The sequence below is a fragment of the Nyctereutes procyonoides genome, unplaced genomic scaffold (genome assembly GCF_905146905.1).
Source record: "Nyctereutes procyonoides isolate TBG_1078 unplaced genomic scaffold, NYPRO_anot_genome, whole genome shotgun sequence".
NCBI lineage: Eukaryota > Metazoa > Chordata > Mammalia > Carnivora > Canidae > Nyctereutes > Nyctereutes procyonoides.
In genome coordinates, this window is record NW_026575051.1 from 4,388,114 (window position 1) to 4,411,195 (window position 23,082).

General features: G+C 48.0%; 2 protein-coding genes and 1 long non-coding RNA gene across 9 annotated transcripts in view; 2 read left to right on the top strand and 1 right to left on the bottom strand.

Moving 5' to 3' along the window:
* SCUBE3 (signal peptide, CUB domain and EGF like domain containing 3) overlaps positions 1-12,478 on the top strand; it is a 37,818-nt gene extending 25,340 nt beyond the window's left edge. For 2 of the 3 annotated variants that reach the window (XM_055330210.1, XM_055330211.1), the window contains 14 exons: positions 386-502; positions 1,002-1,127; positions 1,403-1,519; positions 1,658-1,762; positions 2,053-2,169; positions 2,512-2,670; positions 2,905-3,120; positions 3,466-3,627; positions 3,816-3,983; positions 4,510-4,671; positions 5,097-5,294; positions 5,788-5,940; positions 6,065-6,144; positions 7,826-12,478. In XM_055330210.1, coding sequence (XP_055186185.1) covers positions 386-502; positions 1,002-1,127; positions 1,403-1,519; positions 1,658-1,762; positions 2,053-2,169; positions 2,512-2,670; positions 2,905-3,120; positions 3,466-3,627; positions 3,816-3,983; positions 4,510-4,671; positions 5,097-5,294; positions 5,788-5,940; positions 6,065-6,144; positions 7,826-7,975 — 2,030 coding nt within the window. In that variant the 3' untranslated portion in view covers positions 7,976-12,478. The remainder of the gene's footprint in view (positions 1-385; positions 503-1,001; positions 1,128-1,402; positions 1,520-1,657; positions 1,763-2,052; positions 2,170-2,511; positions 2,671-2,904; positions 3,121-3,465; positions 3,628-3,815; positions 3,984-4,509; positions 4,672-5,096; positions 5,295-5,787; positions 5,941-6,064; positions 6,145-7,825) is intronic. The other variant, XM_055330212.1, reaches the window with a different exon arrangement.
* LOC129512698 (uncharacterized) overlaps positions 1-18,317 on the bottom strand; it is a 54,496-nt gene extending 36,179 nt beyond the window's left edge. Inside the window, exon 1 of the long non-coding RNA XR_008665087.1 lies at positions 17,981-18,317. This is a non-coding gene — a long non-coding RNA (uncharacterized LOC129512698). The remainder of the gene's footprint in view (positions 1-17,980) is intronic.
* A 138-nt stretch (positions 18,318-18,455) lies between these two features.
* ZNF76 (zinc finger protein 76) overlaps positions 18,456-23,082 on the top strand; it is a 34,411-nt gene continuing 29,784 nt past the window's right edge. For 2 of the 5 annotated variants that reach the window (XR_008665104.1, XM_055330480.1), the window contains exon 1: positions 18,456-18,735. The gene's annotated coding sequence lies outside the window, so the exon portion shown is untranslated. The remainder of the gene's footprint in view (positions 18,736-23,082) is intronic. The other 3 variants (XM_055330478.1, XM_055330481.1, XM_055330479.1) reach the window with 2 other exon arrangements.

The window sequence follows — 23,082 nt, forward strand, 5'->3', positions numbered from 1 at the left end:
ATGGACACCATGGGGAGTCTCCATAGCCAGTGTCATGCCGCAAAATAACAGACATACCCCTTCCTCTTGATGGACCAGCTCTACCTTGCTCTTGGCAAGGAGGAGGAGGGATGGATTTCTCCCCAATTCAAACCCTTGGTGGGATCTGACCTGCCTGACCACATATGGTGGCCCTGATCCATAGGTACCAGATCGCACCATTCCCCACTCCAAAGACTGTAAGTGGAGGGGCACAGGGAATGGGCAGGCAATGTTAAATCGCTGATCTTAGGCTGGTCCATGAGGGAGGGCCAAAGCCCCTCACATGGATCCTTCACCTGGGCAAGGGGTCCCAGTGTCAAGTGTCCCAAGACAGATTCAGTGGCTTGCATCCCTGTTCTTCCAGATATTGACGAGTGTTCTTTTGATCGAACCTGTGACCACATATGTGTCAACACACCAGGAAGTTTCCAGTGCCTCTGCCATCATGGCTACCTGCTCTATGGTGTCACCCACTGTGGGGGTAAGCTAGCAAATTTAGACGATCTGCCACCTGGCCCCTCTCACCTCCAAACCCTTCAGTTGAATAAGTTCCTGAGTTGGCTTGTGGCTATGGGCAATCCCCGGGTGCACATGCCATGTTTGTGTCCCTCATGATGACTTGGGAGAAACTGAGACACTAGGAGACGAGAACAGAGAACAGCATCCTGCCTTCCCAGTATCTCTCCCCCATCCCATCTCTGCCTCTTTGACTCCCATCCTCAACCTCCTTTTTATAGCCCCAGTGGTAGGAAGGAGTGGAAGGCTTTAAAAAGCTTGTCAGCTGGGTCCCTTCTTAGTCCATCGTTCTTTGACATGGGACAGATATAAGGGAAGAAGGTCCTAGGCTTGAGCTTTTCCCAAGACAATAATCATCTTGGAGTGCCTGGAACTCTAGCCAAGGGTCCTCCTCACTCACTGCCCCACTCCCTGGCTCCTACTGCGCCCCACCATTGTTGGTGTCTCTCTACTCCTTCCCCCAGATGTGGATGAGTGCAGCATCAACCGGGGAGGTTGCCGGTTCGGCTGCATCAACACTCCTGGCAGCTACCAGTGTACCTGCCCAGCTGGCCAGGGCCGGCTGCACTGGAATGGCAAAGATTGCACAGGTGGGCAGCACCCTCTGCTGGCCAGAGCTGGCACTGCACTTTTGCGGGTGGGTGGGTGTTGGTGTCCTGCGCAGAGGAAGCTATGAGGTTGTAGGGGAGGAGAATGTAGCTATTTGAGTTAGAGACATGAAGCTTCTGGTAAAGAATCCCTTCATCAGTCTCTTTACAATTAACCATTCTGCATGTAGCTAATTCTCTTCCTCCAAATTAGCAAAAGGTGAAGGAGGGCGGAAGAGGAAGACCCTCTCTTCCTCAGGTCTCTCTCCCCTTCCTAGAGCCGGTAAAATGTCAAAGCAGTCCTGGTGCCTCAAAAGCCATGCTCAGCTGCAACCGGTCTGGCAAGAAGGACACCTGTGCCCTGACCTGCCCCTCCCGGGCCCGGTTTTTGCCAGGTATATAGAGGCAGTTGCTGCAGGGCTGGCAGGGAGGAAAGGTTGGCTGTGCAGGGAGTCCTTCCACTTCCCTTGCATTACTCCAACCAGCGGGTGTTGGGTGGCCAGGCCAGAGCTGTGACAGCCCCCTTTTCTCAGAGTCTGAGAATGGCTTCACGGTGAGCTGTGGCACTCCCAGCCCCAGGGCCACTCCAGCCCGAGCTGGCCACATCGGGAACAGCACAAACTCCAACCACTGCCATGGTGAGCACCAGCCCGGAGGCCTTGTTCCCACCTTATCCTTTTGCTTAGTCACCCCTATTTCTCTCCATTAATCCTCCTGGCCTTAATTGTTCCTGGATCCCCTTCCTTGCCCTGTCATTCTTCAAACCTTCTGCCTTGCTCCCTCTGCCCCTAACATCCGATTCCCCTGGCTTTCATAACCCTTCTCCAGCCAAGCCCCTGGCTTGTTGCCCAGCTCCTTGATACCCTCCACAGCGGTTCCCACCCCCACAGGGCCCCCAGGCCATGCTGAGCTTTTGCCATCCCTCTAGAGGCTGCAGTGCTATCAGTTAAACAGCGGGCCTCCTTCAAGATCAAGGACGCCAAATGCCGTTTGCATCTGCGAAACAAAGGCAAAATGGAGGAGGCCAGCAGAATCCTGGGGCAAGGTCTGGACTGGGGACCCCACTCCAGTGGGTTGTCTGGCCACCACACCCTTCCCACCCCTCAGCTCCTCTGTTTAGCGAGATCTCCAAAAAACTACTGGGATCCTGAACATCCTGGACAGAGCAGGGGAAGAGATCCCTGTAGGCACAGGACCCAAGGAAGTCCTGGGATACCCCTCCATGCCCCACCACCAAATAACTGGTATCCTACATTAAAAGCGAACTGAGCTAGTTGTGGAGATCTGGTGAGGTCTGTCTGGGTCGGGGTGGAAAAGTGAGAGCTGGGAGTGAGAACTTTCTCTCCCCAGGGGGTGCCCCTGGGGGTTGACAAGGCCTCTCCCCCAGGGGGTGCCCCCTGCTCTGACTGCCAGGTCACCTTCATCCACCTCAAGTGTGACTCCTCTCGGAAGGGCAAGGGCCGGCGGGCCCGGACCCCTCCAGGCAAGGAAGTCACTCGGCTCACCCTGGAACTGGAGGCAGAGGTCAGAGCCGAAGAAACCACAGGTGGGACTGGGGGCACTGCTGGGAGGAGGGTGGAGGGCCGGGGGTCAGAGGTGGGGAAGCCACAGGTCTCAGCAGCAAAGGAAGGGGCAGCGCCTCTACTAAGGGCAGACCCGGCCCACCACCAAGCCCAGGGACCAGTCTTTCTTACCATGCCCCTCCTAGCTTTGCCCCCTGCTCTCCAGCTCACGGCCACTTTCTCTGCCTTCCCCAACTCCTACCATCATCTACCACCAGCTGCCTGTGGACTGCACTGCCTCCGACAGCGAATGGAACGACGGCTGAAAGGGTCCCTGAAGATGCTTAGAAAGTCCATCAACCAGGACCGCTTCCTGCTGCGTCTGGCAGGCCTCGATTATGAACTGGCCCACAAGCCAGGCCCAGGGGCTGGGGACCGAGCTGAGCTGGTGGAAGTCTGTAGGCCTGGACAGCACCGTGCAGGGGCCAAGTGTGGTAAGGGAGCTTGCTGGGGAATGCGGGAGTGGGAAGGGCCCGACTTGGGCCTGACCCAGAACAGGACACTTTACAGCCTTGGTTGTACTTCAAACCGTGAGGCAGCCAAGACCCTGTGGCCTATCACCTTCCTATCCCTCGTCCTGGGCTGAAATCTAGAGGATGTTATGTCTAGAGGGACCATCAACCCTCTGTGTGTGGCTTTGTCCCCTGATCTTCCCAAGCAGGATTCTCTCTATTCCCAAGAGATTCTCCTTGAATCTGGGGGAGTGGGAAGGGGAATCCCAGGCCTGGGTGGCGGGAAATAGGGGGGGTGGGTGGCTAGCACGGCCGACTCTCCCTCAGTCAGCTGCCCGCAGGGAACGTATTACCACGGCCAGACGGAGCAGTGTGTGCCATGCCCGGCGGGCACCTTCCAGGAGAGAGAAGGGCAGCTCTCCTGCGACCTTTGCCCTGGGAGTGATGCCCACGGGCCTCTTGGAGCCACCAACGTCACCACATGTGCAGGTGCCAGTGGGGTCGGGTGGGCACTGGGACGCCCACGGGCATGGGATTTCCCAAGGGCAGGCCCAGGCTCCAGATCACTCTCCTTAGCCAACATCCTGTTTTGTGTGCCTCTGTCCCCTGTGACTGGGTGATCCCGTGGGGATGACCAGGACCATCCCCATCAGAGCTGGGCCCTTGATTCATTGCAGGTCAGTGCTTGCCTGGCCAATACTCTGTAGATGGGTTCAAGCCCTGCCACCCATGTCCACGCGGCACCTACCAACCTGAAGCAGGACGGACCTTGTGCTTCCCATGTGGTGGGGGCCTTACCACCAAGCATGAGGGGGCTGTCTCCTTCCAGGACTGTGACACCAAAGGTGAATGGGCTACTTGCTGGGGGACTCCCTAGCTTGTACTACTTCCAAGAAAACTCTCCAAGTCCTCAGATCAAACCTAACTATGCTGCCCTACCATCTTCCCCAGACTGAGCAAGGCCCACCTGCCTGACCAACCATACTGTCCTGCTCAGAGGGCACATCCTGACCCACCACCAGCCTCAAGTCTAAGAATTAGGGAATAAATAACAGTCCCACTTACCCTATCAGCTTTGGAGAACTGGTAACACATTCCCTTAGTATTACAGATGAGTTTCTATAGGTCTGGCACTAGGCTCAAGTGCCTGAAAGAAAAGGATCGGCATGGTAGCCAATTACTCTGTTCAAGTTTGTTCATCCCTTGGGCTTACAGTCTGGCATGACTAAGAAAGGCTAGGACTCTGGAAGGAACTTTGGTGTCTTCAGTCCCCTGCTTCTCCATGATGAACATGTCCTGCTCATCCCATGCCCCAGAACTCCCACTTTCCCACCATCTCAATTAACTCCTGCCTTTCCCCCTTGCCTGTAGTCCAGTGCTCCCCTGGTCACTACTATAACATCAGCATCCATCGCTGCATCCGCTGTGCCATGGGCTCCTATCAGCCCGACTTCCGTCAGAACTTCTGCACCCGCTGTCCAGGAAACACAAGCACCGACTTTGATGGCTCCACCAGTGTGGCCCAATGCAAGAGTACGTGGCAGGCCAGACTGTGGAAAACGGGGTAGAGAGGCCTGGGAATGGTGGGCATGGGAAGATGTTGGGGTGGGATAAGGAAACCAACAGGGAGCAAGGCTAGGAAGTGGACTGGCAGGAATGTCCCACTTTCCATCTCTCTCAATTCACTCAATCTCAAGACCAGTAGCTGGGATGGGTCCTGTGGCACCATCTCCCTGGACACGGGTAATGGGGAGACCAAAGAGGTGAAGTGAGACAAGAAGGTACTAAAAGGGCAGAAAGGAAGATGGACCCAGAACTTGGAGACAGGTGATGAACCAGGAAGGTGGCTTGCCTACACGTGTCTGGTTTCCACTTCGAAATGCTTCAACATCCCTAACCCATTTCCCTACTGACTTTACTTCTCTTTCTTGCTCTCTTTCTTGCACCTTTCTGTACAGATCGCCAGTGTGGCGGGGAGCTGGGTGAGTTCACTGGCTATATCGAGTCCCCCAACTACCCAGGCAACTACCCAGCTGGTGTGGAGTGTGTCTGGAACATCAACCCCCCACCCAAGCGCAAGATCCTTATTGTGGTACCCGAGATCTTCCTGCCATCTGAGGATGAGTGTGGGGACGTCCTCGTCATGAGAAAGAACTGTGGGTGGCTACAGAGCTGGGCCAGGGGAGGGCAGTTCAAATAAGATTGGGAAGGAAAGAGAGAAAGAGAGGGAGAGAGAAGATTAGTACAGGAAGAAGTGGGGAAGTGAGAAGGGAGGCCGTGGGAGGAGAGCTAACAAAGGAAAACAGCAATGAATGTTTTACGTTTGATGGAGAGCAGAGTTAAAGCCAGCACTGGGACTAGAAATCTAATAGGGTTAAACGTGTCACTTTCCTGTTCTAGCATTTTTGCTCTTCCATTCATTTAAATGTCAAATTTCTTAAACACTGTGGGTGCCTGGATGTCAAAGAGGAGTTGTGTAACAAGTGGAGGGCAGGGGGAGAAGACATGTATATGCTGGAGGGTGGGGGAGGTGTGTGCACTGGGAGGGGGTGGGTTCTGTCAGCATGACTTCTTCCCCCACAGCCCTCCTCCAGGAGGGCTTGGGCAGCCTGCCCTGCTGCTCTCCTGACCTGCTGCTTGCCTTCCCAGCCTCCCCATCCTCCATTACCACCTACGAGACCTGCCAGACCTACGAGCGGCCCATTGCCTTCACGGCCCGCTCCAGGAAGCTCTGGATCAACTTTAAGACGAGTGAGGCCAACAGTGCTCGTGGCTTCCAGATCCCCTATGTTACCTATGATGGTGAGCAGGGGCAGGAATGCCAGGGAGGTGGGTGAGAAAGGGGAGGCTCATGAGTCTTCGGGGGGAGCAGGGAGTGCAGGAAGAGTTTCCAGCCCTAAACCGCTCCACTTGGTTGATTTTGCAGAGGACTATGAGCAGCTAGTAGAAGACATCGTTCGAGATGGCCGGCTCTATGCGTCTGAAAACCACCAGGAGATTTTAAAGGCAAGTGAACATGCACAACAGTAAGAACAGCCAGCATTTAATGAGCGTGTAACAGTATGCAGGCAGTAGGCTGAAAGCTTACATGAATAGTCTCATTTGGTATGCACGGTAGCTCTATGAACTAGATACTTTCATCATTCCCACTTTGCACCTAAGACAACTGAGGCACAGAGAGTTGCAGAACTTGCCCGGTGTGTCTGAGTCCATCTGACTTCAGAGTCACTCACGCTACCTTACACTGTGGGGGGAGGCAGATGAGGAGATGAAATGCCTCCTACTGCTTGCACAGTAGGAGAAATATGGAGCACACATAATATGGGGCAAGGGAGGTACAGGAAGATCCTTCTGTATTAAGTCCCTCCCCTCCCTGCCTCCCTCTTCAGTTCCCACAGAAAAAGAGCAGATCTAGTGCAGCATGACCTGTTTTAAAGAAAAATAAATGTTACCAGCATTGAAGAATAAACTAGACTCCTGGGTTTGTGGATCCCAGTTTGAGAAAACTTTACTTAGCAAACTACAGTCCTAGCCACAGTATTATCCTTCACAAATTATCCATGCAAGAAAAAGTTTTATCTTTATGGTTACTAAAATCATTTTTATAAGGCCATCAGAATGAGAGACACGATGACAAAAATCCAGAACTTGCAGACTACAAAGGAAATAATTTCAGCACTGCTTTTTGAACATGTTTTAGAGCATCTGAACCCTTAATTCAGATGTGCTGTGGAACTCTGATGCATATAGTAGTGGAGCTGTTTTGATTAAAGTGGAGATGAGAGGCTGGAAGCCCTGCCTCTTCTTTTAAAAACCTGCTGATGCCAAAGGGAAAATACTAGCCTAGAAGCCAGAAGATCTGAGTCTCAGTGCACAGTGCCTGGCACCTCACAGGCTCTCCACACACCACGTTGCTGTTTCAGACAGAATGGTCAGAAAAGGCCTCTGAGAAGAGACCTGGATCAGGTAAAGAGCTACACATTAGAAGATCAGGAAAGGAACATTTCAAGCCAAGGAGCATGGGAGCAGTGTGGCATGTCTGAGAATCCGCAGGAGGCCAGGGGAGCTCAGCAGAATAAGAAAGTCCAGGGGGGCTGGAGAACAGAGAGCAGAATATGGATCACATTCAGTCCATGGGCCATGCAAGGGACTGGACTTTACTGGGTGAAAAAAAAGGAACCAGAGAAGTGTTTTGAATAGAAAAAGGACATGATCTAATTAAAAACCAAAAAAAGTCACTTGGGCTGCTTTAGGGGAGAATAGTCTATTAGAGGCACAAGGGTAGGTAGAAGCAGGGAGACCAGTGAGGAGGCTACTGCAAGTAGTCCAAGTGAGAGATGATGGTGGCCTGGACAGGGTGGTAGCTGTGGAGGCTGTGAGAAGTGGTCAGACCCCAGATATGTTTTGAAGGTAGAATCAACAGGATTGGTTGTGGTTGTGGGCAAGAGAGAGGAGTCAAGGATGACTCCAAGGCCTGGGGCCTGAGCATCAGAAGGATGGATGGATCTGCAAATGACTGAGCTGTAAGATTCTCAAGGACGAACAGGTGGTGGGGTTGGAAATCCAGAGTTCACCTCTGGGTATGCCTATTCACCATCAAGAGGGGCTGCTTCTAAGTTGGGGCTTGGTGTTCCTCTTTCCCACTCCCAATGCTGAGGCTGACATGGCTACCTGCTATCCTCTGCAGGACAAGAAGCTTATCAAGGCCTTCTTCGAGGTGCTGGCCCACCCCCAGAACTACTTCAAGTATACAGAGAAGCACAAGGAGATGTTGCCAAAATCCTTCATCAAGCTCCTCCGCTCCAAAGTTTCCAGCTTCCTGAGGCCCTACAAATAGTGCTCCTGGGGCCCAAGACCCAGGTTTTAAAGCCCTCAGACTCCTTAGCCCTCAGAGCCGGCAGCCCCCATCCCGAGATGAGGAACTCTCTCCTCTCTTTCTTTTGGAGGAAAAAAAATATCATTATAGACCAAGCACTCTCCCTTTCTGTCTCTCTAGCTTCCTTTCCTGCCTCTCTCTGCCTCTTTCTTTCTCCCTCTCTCTCTTTACTATGGTCCCTTTTCCTTACATACTCCCTGGAAAAGCCATTAAGTGCTGGCTCTATTCCCCCTGAGGGGTGAAAGAACAGCATCTCCTTCCCCTTCCCCTTCCCAGCCACACTGCCCATTTTACCAGCTCACTTCCCTGGCCCCATCAGTTTGGAAGGGTGCTAGAGGCCCACGAAGGAAGTGGGTCTAGTGGGGGATGGGGAGGGGGAAGAAGGGCTTCTGCCATTATAGGGTCGTGCCTTGCTAGTCATGAGCCAAAATGTCCCCTGGCTGTGCCCCCCAGGGTGATTCAAACAACCCAGGGTTCTGCCAAAGAATCCTTGACCTTCAGGCTTAATGCCAGCACTGGTCCTCTGGGGCGCGTGGTTTGAGCCCTGTACTGCCCACACAGCTGGCTTTCTTGTCTACACAGCTCCTCTTTCTTCCCCCACATGCCTGCTTGGGGTCCAATCCACGAGGGCTCACAAAAGGCCCATACCACTGGGCTAGTGGATACTAGCTGAATGAGGAAAAACAGCAGGCATTACCATGTTGAATGTGCTGCTGTCACTCCCCAAGAGGAAAGACTTAGCTCTGCAGGACAGAAACCAGGTTTTAAAGCATCACCAAAAAAAAAAAAAAAGAAGAAAAAGAGAGAGAGAGAGAGAGAGAGAGAGAGAGAGAGAAAGAAAGAAAGAAAGAAAGAAAGAAAGAAAGAAAGAAAGAAAGAGAAAATGTATCATCTGAAGGACTAGACTACAAAATTGGAAGCCAGCCTCAAACACTAACCCCTTTTCTTTCTTGTCTTCCTGGCCCAGCCATCTCCTCACCCCTACCTGAGTGCTCCCTGGGGGAGCCCTACTCTCCTTGCTAAGTGTTGTCTTTAGAGAAACATGGCTGCTGACCAGAAGCCAGCCTGGGCCTTGCCCCAAAGTTGTCTTGTAGCCCCAGATGGCTTGTGGGCTCCACCAAAGAGGATCCTGCTCAGCAGCCAGCCAAGAGCCACCTACCTCTGGCCCCAAGCTGTGGGCAAGAAGAGGAATGTGTGCACACTTGGCGAGCCTTCTGCCCACCCTATCCACATCTAATAAGTGCAATCATTTTGAGTCTTCCTATGTTGTCTAGAGGGAGGAGTTTTGTTTTTTGTTTTTGTTTCTTTTTCCTATATTAGAACAACCCTATTTATAGCTGCCCAAGAGAGAAGAGTGTATGTTTGAAGTGGAAGAAAAAAGGTTTTGAAGCTCATGAACCTTGAGTGCTGGAGCATCTGATCTGTCTCTGCTCTCCCACCAGTGGCCATCCAGACTGCTGGAGTGCTCAGCTGGGGGAACCCAGAACTGTAGCTCAGAGGCACCTGATGTGTAGGAGTAATTCTGGGGACGTGATGGAGCAAGAAGAGGGACCTGTGTTTGCTAAACCAATCCTACCATCCCTGTGCCCCCCCCACCCCATGGATTCAGCATGGACCTCATGGTTGTAGAGGCCAATGAACTGGTCAGTGATTCTCCACTCTCAAGGAGGGAAAGCCTCCATCTTTTCCCTGCCTTCATCCTGTTTTCCCCCAGGTGTGCATATGGAAGAGGATCAGGACAAACCCCCAGGGGATGGGCTGACTCAGGGCCCTGAGGCCAGAGACAAGGCTATGGGTACCAAGAATAGGACAAGTTATCTAGGCATGCAGTTGTTAGCCTGACCTTGGCGGTCTGCCATTCCCTCTGGGAGCAGACTCAAGACTAGTTTCTCCACTACTGTTTTTCAAAAGGAAGAATTCAAGTCCATGCCCAAGCTCACATCCTACACCTCATTCCACTGCTGCCTATAAACTTATTTTCCATTTGCTCCTTTTAGTTTCCCCAAAACTATAGAAAGCTATAGTTCTATTCAATCAAAAGCTGCCGATTAACTTCTAGGGTTCATTTCTAAGTGACTGTCCTAGACTTTTGCTCGGGATCCCTGGGTGGCGCAGCAGTTTGGCGCCTGCCTTTGGCCCAGGGCGCGATCCTGGAGACCCGGATCGAATCCCACGTCAGGATCCCAGTGCATGGGGCCTGCTTCTCCCTCTGCCTGTGTCTCTGCCTCTCTCTCTCTCTCTCTCTCTCTCTCTCTGTGTGTGTGTGTGTGTGACTATCATAAATCACTAAAAAAAAAAAAATATTACCTAGGCTTTTGCTCCCCCAGGAGACTCGACACTAAACAAAGGGGCTTGCACCATCCCCTCACTCCCTAATCAGTAGGCCTTAGGCAGTAGGTAGCCAAGGTCAAAGCTAGTTCCCCTGAACTCCATTAGCCAACACCATGACCCTTGGAAGCAGAGTATCTGGCTTCTTTTGTCTCTCTGAGTCTCTGAGGGCTCTGCTATAAAGACAAAAAAAATGGCTGCTTGCATACAAGAAAATGGCCATTTAATAGAAGTATCAACACTTCCAGGAAATGCCATGAAAACTGCTTTAAGCAACTCTGACCATCCTAATTCTCCACCAGAAGCTAGGGTAACTTTCTGATTCTCTCCCTGCCATTGCATCTCTCTTAGCTAAAGAGAGTACTTCTCAATTTTATGCCTCAGGGTCTGGCTTCTTGCTCTTCTCCTTTCTTGTCACCCCATACATATACACATAAACATACTTCCTCCAATAATTTATTTCATGGTTTCTGGAAACTGCAAATGATTTTCACAGTATGGAAAGTATGTATAGACCACTAGGCTTAACTAATGTCAAAACAGATCTTGGTGAGCAGGTAAAGATCTGCTAATGTCCATCACGCTTAGTTTAGGTCGTCCTGCAAGTTGGGGTTAGCAATCCAGGCAAAGCTGCTGCTCAACCTATGGAGGAGGCCAGTCCTGGGGCATCAAACCAGGGGGTGAGTGGACTGAATGAGTCAACACTCAGGGACTCTCTAGGCCTTTACAGGTCAGACAGAAAAAAGGGTTTTACCAGTATAGGGAAGGAAGATGGTGTGAATGGGAACCCTTCATGAACCAGTCCCAAGGCCTCTGCCCGAAGGTGTGTTTACAGGGCCATAGGACCGTGAGGCCTCATTTATCTTAGTATAAAACCTGCCCTGATCTGAGTCTGGGGATGGGAAGCCATTTCTGCAAGGACTCTGAGCACCAAGTGGTACACATCAGAAAGGCACTTAAATATTCAGCAACATGGCAATTCCTTTTTACTTCTCTGCCTCCCTCTTTCTATATTACTAGGCCAGGTCCATTCCCTAAATCTGAAGGAATGGGAAGGAAACTCTCAGTCAGGAGAAAACTGACCAGAGCCCAGACTTGAGCTGTCCTGCCCCAGACCTATAAACTCCCAGAAGCAGACATTGAGCTGTGACTGCTCTGAGTAACTCCAGCCAGGATTGGTTTAGTTTGAGGTAATGGAGGCTCAGGCTTGATGCTGAAAGTTCAGTTATACAGCCCTGGTCTCTGGCTCTAAAGAAATTTTTTGTATCTGAGAAGTGTTCTCCCTATGTATGTTTGAGGGGACTTTGTAGTGGATTGGTAGGTCATATCTCAAAATGTCAGAAAACAGAGTATTCAAACTTTTGTATTTGCTGCTTAACCTCAATGTAACAGGCTCAAACTAGGGGAAAGGAGACAAAGCATAACAGATCATAAGCAGAAAATAATGTTAACCTGCTTGGCTTCTTTCTAAAGCACAGTAAGAGAAAAAAGTGGAAGCAAACAACACAAGGATATCTTTAAATCTGACCTGTCTCAAAGATAGCACACCCTGTCCTTGGGCCGTTATTTGGACTAGGAACCCTTTAAGAAAATATATGATTAGGGAGAATAGAACCCCTAGTTCTGTTATTAGCTTATCTACACAACACATTTTAGCAGTTTGGACAAACTGAAAACTTTATTCTTCTATGTGAGTTAAACTGAAGTTTCAGAGAATAATCATTTCTACATGGGAGACTTTTTTTTAATGCAGAAGAAAAAAATCTCAAAATGTTGTATTTATATCTGCCTTCCACTGCTGCCAATATAGTAAGCATCTCCTACACAATCAACAATAAGCAGTAAATGATGCAGTTCATAGAGTATTTTGCACTTGGGGAAAAAATGTATCTGAACTTGTAAAAAGGAATGTTTGGATTTTGTATTGTCTTTTTTTATTATTATTATTAAAATACTAAATGAAACTCCTTGGCCTGACATCTTTTCCTTTGTCTCAGTAGTTTATCCTGGAGCTGAAATAGCTTTGAGGAAACAAAGTATCTTCTGGCTTCCATACAGGACTTATATTTTTCATTTATCCATCTTATTCCTAATGATTTTGGAATTTGAAAAGGCCTGTCTCTTTGTCTATTTTTTTTTAAAGATTCTATTTATTTATTCATTAGAGACACAGAGAGAGAGGCAGAGACACAGGCAGAGGGAGAAGCAGGCTCCACGCAGGGAGCCCAATGTGGGATTCGATCCTGGAACTCCAGGATCACACCCTGGGCCGAAGGCAGGCACTAAACCACTGAGCCACCCAGGTGTCCCATCTTTGTCTATTTTTAAAGGCAGTATCAAGAATTATCCCTTAAGGAGGGTCTAGGGAGTAGGGGAAATTTAGGGTATTTAGTACAGTTCCCCAAATCTAGTCACGCCACAGGTTCCCTAATTAAGATGTCCCATTCTACCAAATGCCAGCACTGAGAGTCACCCAAATTTGTTCCTTTTATGCAGTATACTCTTGGTCACCCAACAGAATTTTGAAATATCATTCAGCCACTGAGACCATTCCTACTACAGGGCAGGAATGCAATTTCCAATCTCTTACAAATGAATAGTCCCAATTTCTAGGCTCAGAGATGATAGATAAAACTTAATTGTTACAATTCTATAATTCCCTGACATGATATTTTATTGGATTTAATATCTATATGATATAGCAACTTAAGAGAAACAAGGCAAAATCTACCTAATCAAAAAATACGTTGGGTTGGCCTACTAGAACCCTGAATTTCCCTGTTTAGCATCTATAAAGGATAGGCAGGCATATTCACCTCACAATTACTGAACTGTAACGTGCCCCGCATCATGCATCAGGCTATCTGTCATAGCTTGATAACAATAGCCATGCTCAAGATCCATACTCCTCAAGGGAAGAATCTGATTACAACTGACCTTTCCATATATATTTTCCAACAGGAGAGAAAATCCAGTCTACCTGGTCACTATGAGTATAAATTAATTCACTGCATTTGATTTTATACATTAACTTCCTGTAAGTTTGATTTAGTGTGACAAAACATGAACACTTGACCACAAAAATCAAATTTCTAGAACTGCAAACAAGGACCGATACAGGACTATTATGACTATATCAACTTGGGGCCATCCTCTGACTTATCCCTTCACTCTCTTTTTTATTCCAAACACCAAGTCTTCTACCTTCTTCCTAGGACATTTGTGAGGATGTCCCAGGTTAACGTATAATCAAGGCCAGTAGAGTATAGTTCTATCTATATCAAAGTCTTTTAAAACAGGGCACATGAAAACTTTCTAGGGAATTCTTTCCAAGGGTATGTGAAGACCTCCCAAGAGGTACTGGGCAAGGAATCAATCTGAGGGGCATTTTAAGGAAATAAGTTTCCAGATACTCAGCTTCTATTAGAAATCTTTCCCCAAATGAATCTGTTTGAGAACCAGCCAGGATACTTAAACACTCTCCATTCTACCTCCTCTTTCAGCATAGTCCTTATCCTACTTTACAAAAGAAAGGCATATCCCTCACCTACACTGAATCTTCGTGCCTAGGATATAAAAACCTGGGGAATAGGAGGGAGGGGTTGTTTTTTTCCACTCATAGAAAAATATTCCTATTACAATTGGTCCTCTTATTTCATCTTAGAAGATGTTTACTGTTCTCTACCTCCTACTAGAGAACTAAATTTTTTATTAGCTGTTCAATCCATTATCTCCTAGCAAATATCCTTTCTTTAAAAAAAAAAAAAGTAAGAACTTTTTTACTTTTTTTTACTTTTTTACAGTAAGAAAAAGTTTGTCATGAAATCTAAAAAATTATTTGGAGTTATTTCTGATTTTTAAACATGAGTCTTATTTGTCCCCCAAAGCCAAACATCAGAATTCAACACAAGCACATACCCATATTTGCCAAGGGATAACATGCCTTCTAATCTACTACTCAGTTATTAGCTAGTGGATTTAACTACATATTATATGGCATTGTTCCAAATTATATAATGAGAAACAGTACTATCTTGTTTTTACAGGTTTTTGTAATGTTAATATTAACTCTATATAATTTTTTTAAGATTTTATTTATTCATGAGAGACACACAGAGAGAGGCAGAGACACAGGCAGAAGGAAAAGCAGGCTCCATGCAGGGAGCCCGACATGGGACTTGATCCCAGGACCCCAGGATCACGCCCTGGGCTAAAGGCAGACACTCAACCGCTGAGCCACCCAGGCATCCCAACTCTATATAATTTTAATCATGACCGATTTTTAGTAATCTATTTTATAAGCTATAGCTAATAATTTCTTTCCCAGTGATTTTTACAATATTCTTTAAAACAAATATTAACATATTTATTTGGATTGAAGAATGAAGTCAGACTTTTTCCTAACAGAAAGTAAGTCTAATTTGGCTGATTGGTTTGAAAGAAAAATGGCTTTGTTAATTCCAAAAATGGCAGGTGCTTTCCATACTGAAGTCAATCTGCACTTCGGTATTTTCACAAAAAGATCATAAAAACATGTAATGATAAAATAATTTTATCAAAAAAAAACCTGTATTGGTAAAAGAGTATGAAAATTAGTCTTCAGGGATACCTGGGAGGCTCAGTTGGTTAAACATCTGCCTTCGGCTCTGGTCATAATCCTAGGGTCCTGGGATCAAGGCCCACATCGGGCTCTCTGCTCAGCAGACTGCCTGCTTCTCTCTCTCCGTCTGCTGCTCCCCTGCTTGTGCTCTTTCTCCCTCTCAAATAAATAAACAAAATCTTAAAAAAAGAAAATCAGTCTGATTAACAAGCTGCCTCTGAGTGAAACAAGGTAACAGGTAACTAAGAATAATTTTTATAAAACTGAAACTGATTCTCTAATGACTAGATAACAAATCCTTTTGCAAGTTTAGTAGTTTCCAATTCTTTCCTTTTAATAAGATTAAAGGACTCTATCTGATAGTACTTTAGAATAGTATTTGGTAACAGGATGCTTTGTAATTATTGGCATGTATTTTAGGAGTAGATCAAAACTTCAGGAATTTTGCTGTAACAAATCTCTTCCTTTCTCAATTACTACATGAACAAGCTTTCTCAATATTTAGGTCTATAAAAATAAAAACCAAAGAATGGATACTGTACCTTATCTCCTTCTACCATTAGGAATACCTAATACCATGAATACCTGAACCAATTGAGGAACACAGTATTTCTCATTAAGGGATGCATTTTTTTTTAAGGGATGCATTTTCTTTCTTTCTTTCTTTCTTTCTTTCTTTCTTTCTTTCTTTCTTTCTTTCTTTCTTTCTTTATTATTCATTTAAGTAATCTCTATACTCAAACTCAAGACCCCAAGATCAAGAGTACATGTTCTTCTGACTGAGCCAGCCAGGGACCCCAAGGGATGCATTTTCAATAAAAACTGTTCTTTCTAGGTTTCACATGTTATACCAATATGTAATTTATTTATGTTGTTTAATAAATTGTGTACCAGTAATAACTGTAATGACAATTCAATACAGAAGAAACTTTTTAACAATTAAAGCCTATGGTCACAGGCAATAAACTTAAATTTACACTCATTCTTGTTGCAAAGAACTGTGATGTGATCAATAAAAGTCTTTAAAACATACAAATACACTAATTTGGACACAGTTATGTAGAGGAAGTGAATGGAATTAGGAGTTCAAGAAGAAAGGGAATCATATAAAGTCTCTACTAAAGTAGAGCTTGTTCATGTATTTTTAAATAGATAATGGTGGGCATCAAGTATTTAGGGTATTTGGAGTCTGCTGGATACAATTAAGAGTTACAGTATGGTTTTGGTTTAAAACGTTAAAATCTACAGTAACTCAGAAGTCATATCTTCTACAAGTTCTTAAATATGTGATGGAAAATTTAGATACCAACTTTTAAATGAACAAGAGGGTACACAATCATCTCAAATTATTCAATGGAGTCCATAAAAAAAAAAAAAACACATGTTAAGACCACTAGCCTCTATGGGGGCTCAAAGGCAGAAGATAAGCCGTCTGGAATGACCTCCAGTCCTTCCCTCCAAAATATATTCCTCACCAGTTCTCCTGAGAACCTGAAATTACCCACTGTCAGAATCTTATTACTACAAAGTCACACACTGATTTCCCAGTTTTTGTTCACTGTGTAAATAGGAGAGGTCAGGAGCCAATTAGATTGGCATCTGCACGGAATGTGAGAAAGGGCAAATGTATTTTTTTATTATGGAAAAAGGTGCGGGGGGGGGACAGGGACACAAGTAGGACAACCTGAGTTCCATTCCCTACTCTATTTCTCACCAAGAGTTTATGCTGTAGGACACGCTATGTATTCTCTGTATTCTCTCGGTAGGTATGTAAAATGACTTGTCAAACTTTGACCAAAAAGGAACAGAAGGGGGCACCACACTAGTCAGGCTGTTTATTTCTATACCGGGGGGGGGGGGGGGGGGGGGGTGTGTGTGTGTGTGTACATAAAGGCTCTGTTATTAACTGTAAGCAGGGGCCATCAATTGTCACTCACTGCCCACTGAAACCAAGAATCCGATGAGAACTCGGGCCCCAGTCCCACCTCTGGAAAGGTTGTGTCAAAACAAATAAGATAGGCAAGAGGTGATGCCTAAAATCGGAAAGCAAGCTTTCTGGTTAAGCTCTGCTGACAGGGGAGGAGAAAAAAGACGCTGTCAGTGCCCTCAATGGCATCTTTAGGTACCATAGGCCCCAAATCCAGTACTTTATAAATGTTTCTCTTTATTTTTTAAAAAAATTTTTATTTATTTATTTATGATAGTCAGAGAGAGAGAGAGAGAGAGAGAGGCAGAGACATAGGCAGAGGGAGAAGCAGGCTCCATGCACCGGGAGCCTGATGTGGGATTCGATTCCGGGTCTCCAGGATCGCGCCCTGGGCCAAAGGCAGGCGCTAAACCGCTGCGCCACCCAGGGATCCCTAAATGTTTCTCTTTAAAAAAAAAAATGTTTTTATTTTTTTCATGAGAGACACAGAGAGAGGCAGAGACACAGGCTGAGGGAGAAGCAGGCTCCATGCAGGGAGCCCGACGTGGGACTCGACCCCGGGCCAAAGGCAGATGCTCAAGCACTGAGCCACCCAGATGCCCTGCGAATGTTTCGATTTCATCAGAATACTTCCTTTGAAAATTCTTTTTTTTTTTTAAGTTAAATTTTTTGGGGTGAGGGGAGGGAGGATACAAGGGGGAAAAAAAGTTCAAGTCTAAAGGACAGAGAGGGAAAAGTTTCTCACCTCATTCCTCCAGGCACCCAGTTCCTCTCCTAAGAAGCAACCTTGACCAGTTCCTTATCTAACTCCTCTCAGTTATTTTTAACGTTTTACCAAAAATCTCTCGCTCCCTTTTAATGTTCCCTTGGATTTCTGCAAATTCCCCCATCACAGCCCTTCCCTCCTGGCGGGGGGTTAATAGCAAAAGGGCTTGGTTTGGTTCACCCCGAAGCAAGCCCCGTGGGGAGCAGCTGGTTTTAAGGCTGCGCGTGGGGCTGAGGGGGAATGAGAGTGAGAGAACCCACGAGGACCGTCAGGGCGCCCTCCCTGGAGAGGCACGTCCCTCGCGGCTCCTCGGTGCCGTCCCTTTCGAGAAGGGCCTGGTAATACCTGCAATCGCTTCCTTCGAGGGGGCTGGCTCCAAGATCGGAGGCAGTGCCTGCGGGCCGCGCACAGTAAAGCGCTTCGGGGCGGTTAGGTTCAGCAGAAGCCCGGGGGCTCCGAACCCCGAGAAGGTCCGCAGCCCCAGGGCGGGCTGTGAGACCCCCGGGAATGGCTTCCCTCACCACCTAATCCTCCGGTTCTCCCCGGCTCCTGGAGCGCCCTTCCCGCCCGCAGGCCCTCGCGGCCTCCGCTCCTCACCGCTCCCGCCTCAGGCCTCAGGTGGACCGAGTCCCTAGGCCGGACAGGGGGCGGCTCCCCATTGCTATGGCGACGACCCGGCTCGCCAGCCGCGCCCAGGCCCTGACCGGGGCGTCGTGACGTCATCACGCCCTCCCCGGGCGCTCGGCCTCGCGGGCAGTGCGTCACCCGGCCGGGGGGCGGGGCGGGGCTCCGAGGGGCACGGTTCAGAGCCCGGCCGCACCGGCTCCAGGGGCCCGGGAACCTGGATAAGCGGGACGGCTGCGGCGGCGACGGGGGGTGCGGGGTGGAGCGTGCCCTGTATTTCCTATACGGGTTCCGGGGCCCGGTAGAGGCGCGCCGCGAGGAGAGGAAAGTGCGGCGGCCCTGGAACCTGGATATCGCGCGAGGCAAGCTGCGCGCGGGCGGGCGGGCTATGGCGCAGGCGGGTTGCGGGGCCGGCGCTGGTGGCGGGGCCCGGTGCATGGCGGTCTGTCGGCGGAGTCGCCCTCGGGGGCTGTCAGGTTGGTGGCTGCGGGAAGAGTGGGTCCACCGTGCCCAGGTGGGGAGGCCGGGCGGGCGCAGGGCCCCGGGAAGGTCCCGAGCCCGGTGTGCCCACCCTCCTCCGGCCCTAGCCCAGCGTCGGGGCGGCTAGACGGCGACCCGACCCCTCCCCCACCCCGGGCCCCAGCCCCCGGCCCCCAGCCCTCATCCCTGCCCCTTCTTTCCGCCCTGGGACGCCTCCCCCATGACTTCTAAACCCCACCCAGGCTCCCAAACCCCACGCCCGCCTCCACCTCTGTGACCCTACACACCATCCACTGACCCTAAAACCTGCCCAGGCAATCTTCAGTTCTTATTCATTGACTCTGTCCATCCAGGAATTTCCCCAGCACTGCCCTGGGATCCACTAACCCAGTAACTCCCTCAGTTCTAAACCAATGACTCAAGACCCGAGACCCCCACACCCCTCCGAGGTGACCCCCCGAACCTTTTCAGTGACCGCATTGGTCCGGTAACTCCCACGGTCCTACCCCGTGTTGACCCACAAACTTGGTGACGCCCCTCAGACCTTTCTCGGTAACTCTTAAGCCGTACTCCAATAATTTCCCACCCAGTCGTCTTCTACAGAACCCTCAATATCTAATAACCCCTTCTTTTCCCCTGTAGCCTCATGATCTTCATTCCATGCTCCCCCTTCACCCTAAATTTACCCCCACCGACATCCCTCTCTGCACCCTCAGCCCCTCAATATCAGTCAGCACATGACTTACAAGTGCCCGAGCACCGTGCTGATACTCAGGAAGATGTAGAGATGAATATGAAGTAGTAGTAGTAGTAGTTGGAGGCATCAAAGAACTCTGGATTGAGTGTGTGATCCCACACTCAAGTCCCAGCTCTGACACTGTTGTGCTTTGGAGACCTAGGACAGCTTCCTTTTCGCTGAGCCTCAGCTTCTCATCTGTATTGTTGATAAGGTTGAGTAAAGTGATCTCAGAGTTTCCTTCCAGCTGTAAAATTCTGCAGTTCCCAGTCAAGATAATATTTGTTTGCAATCATTTTTGTACCCTCCCTAGAAGTTTACTCTTGTAACCTCACTTAGGGCCCACTTGCTTCATGAACCTTATTCCCTCACTCTCATGACCTCGTACCCTACACTTTGAATAGTCCATTCCCATTTCCTTTGATCAGGCCCATCAGTTAACATGTTCGCAAAGCAGGGTAGCAGAGCGCTTCAGCTAGGAGCATTGATGTGATGAGAGGCCTTGGTTGTAGTCTGACTCTGGTTCTTCAGCTGTGGCACCTCAGGCATGGCATTTAGCCTGTCTGAATCCTCAGCCTCCACCTCTGCGAAGGGAAAATGATAATCTTGCCTGAGATGGTGCATGCAAAGCACTTGGCACCCTGCCTGGCCCATGGAAACCCTTAGATATAAGCTGAGAAGCTCTTATGGCTCTTACTCTGTCCTGGGTAACTAGGGATTCAACATTGAAGACAGGGCCCATACGTTACATTACTTCACCACCACCACTGAACTCGTGGAATCCCCATCTCTTACTTCTGCTGTGGCCTCCTCTGATTCTTTACTTCATATCTCTTTAATTATGATTGGCCGAGCACCTCCTGTGTGCCATGCCTGTATGTATAAAATTAAATTTACCCTTCAAAAAGGGTAAATCACCAAGAGTTGATTATTACTGTATCCACCACCATTTCACATTTCTGTTGGTTTGGTTTGGTTTTAAATAAATAACCTGAAACAGATGAGTAGCAGAGCGAGTATTTGAGCCCACAGTCTTCCAAACCCACTTGGTCCGCTGCCTCTCTTGCCCCCAGACCGGCAGAGTTTTCCAGATCACCCAGAGCCCCTTGTTCCTTAGTTTCTAATGATTCTTAAGCCCAACATCAACCTGTGTCATGACCCCCAAACTTTCTGTTACCCTTCACCCCATGGCTTAGTGACTTCCTCAACCCATGGTTCATGACTTTCTGCCCCACATTGCCTGAGACCCCTGCACCTTAATACATTTCTTCGTCTTTTCTCCACATAGCCTGTCACAGTCCTCACTCCACAATCTTGCTCGCCCTAAAGGGGCTACCATCTCCCTGGCACTTTTCCCCAAACTGACTCATCCTGCTAAGTCTCTTCCCCACCAGGAGTTCAAATACTCTAAAACCCTGAGGCCCAGTAATCTTTCCTCATATGATTTCCTATTTTCAGTCACTTTTCAGTGTTCTAGCTGCCTCCTTTCAACCATCCTCAGCCATGTCCTGTTACCCAGAGCCTTTAGCCCTTTTACCTAGTGACTTCCCCAGCTTCAGTGAAATGAGCCCCTTCCATCCTAACATGAACCTATCTTTCATAACCTCTACACCCTCCTATTCTAAGACCCCTCTTCACATTCTGCACAGTATCCTATAAGATCCTGCCTCCCATATCCCCAGATCTCATGGCATCCTCCTCCTTGTCATCAGTGAGCTCCGTTTCCCCTCCCTGTATCCCTGCCACTTCTCACAGTACTTCTCAGCATCCTTCCTCTTATTTTTTTTCCCAGCCATCCTCACCACATCAATTTTGATAACATTGATTATCATGCAAACGTCCCTCTCATCCCAATTCTCCTTTTTCCCACTCTTCTGTGCATCTAACTCCAGGGCCACATGAATGACCCTGCCACTCTCAGCTCTCCTACATTCATACACCGCACTGTCCATCCAAACCTCATTGGCTTCTTTGGTTTGTCCAAAGAACTACACTCTTCTCTGGGAACTTCTCATCATAGATCACCAGATCACAGTCCTTTAGGTAACAAGGAGAGAGATCTTAGAAATCCAGAATTGATCTAACATTGTCTCCTTGACACACTCCCACAATCCCATTTGATTTTTGAAGCTGCTTGGTGTATATGCCCTCAGGGTAGAATGTTTTGGGTGTTAGCTTCTGCTGGCATTGAATTAGCCCCATTGTTTGTTTTCCAAGTTCTGGGAGGACTTTCCAGTTCCCTCCCACCAGAACACTGGACGGTGAATAGCAAAATGTGACATTAAAGATCCACATCGCAAAGTCTGTTCTGTGGGTCACTAAATTCCCAGGTCTCCTGTGATGTTCTTGTTGGCTATATAGCAATAAATAACAGCAAACCTAGACTTAGGGAAAGGGTAAACCCTGGAGTCTACCTACAAATTGACTTGTGAAAGAAGCTTTTGCCTTAGGCTTGCTTAATCTTTCTTAGGTCACAGAACTTCTGCCGCATATCTTAATGATTTGGGTACTCACCCACTCCCCAGCCCCACAGAGGCTGGGTTTTCTCTGTTTTCTATCATCTTGCTCTGATACCTTATATTATGAGGTGGTCTGTAAATACTGACTGAATTGAATGGACTCCCTCAGAAATTCTGTATCAGGTGCAAACAAGTAAAAACAGGTCATGTCTGTGTTCATTTTGTAGACCCAGAATCCCTCCCCGCAAATCCCTGCAGACGAATAATGGGCAAGTCCCTTGATTTAAACAGACTGGAATTTAGACACTTCCTTTTTCAGTCTGTTAAGTGGGGGAATGGGCATAGTATTTGTTTTGACTATATATCTGGTAAGACTAGAGAGATTGGTTGCCATTCTTGCAATACAGTGGTAACAAGGCCAGGGTCTGTTATATACAGACCAGTTCTCAAGAAAACAGCCAGGTGAAATACTGGGGTTTGCAAAGACAACCAGGGAATAGGGGAAACCAAATTGGCAAAATGTTGGCAATTGTTGAAGTTGGATAATAGGTTCATGAGACATGTTACACTCTTCTTTCTAGTTTTGTGTATGTTTGAAATCCATAATAGAAGTTAAAAAAAAAAAGACAGCTAGATGAACAAGTGCAAACTTAGCACTGTTCCTTGGAAAACACCTCAACACAAATGTTACTGAGTCAGTACTATTATCTAGGTTAGGTAGTATATTTAGGTAGTTAGGTGGTATATTTAGTCTAACCTATCCCTGACCTCTTCTGTTTGTGAGTAGCAGGATGTTAAATAACAAAAATTAGCACCCTGCAGAATTGTGTACCAGTGGCCCGGATATTGTAACATGCTGGCAATAAGCACCTATTGCCCTGAACCTGAGAAGGTAAGGAGTGGGGTTAGGTGAAGGAGAGACCAGAGCTCAACTAGGATCTTCTCCTTCTGGCATAAGGCCTTCGGGTACTGGGATATCTTAAAGATATGGATGCTCGTTCATTCATTCCATTCATTCTTTCTCATTGCCAAATGTTTGCTGACTATCTGCTAGAGGCCAGGTAATTTGCTAGACATATAATAATAAGTAAAGTCTATGTTGAGGAAATTAAGCAGAGAAGAGAGTACCAGGAGTCGGGGTTTTAAAT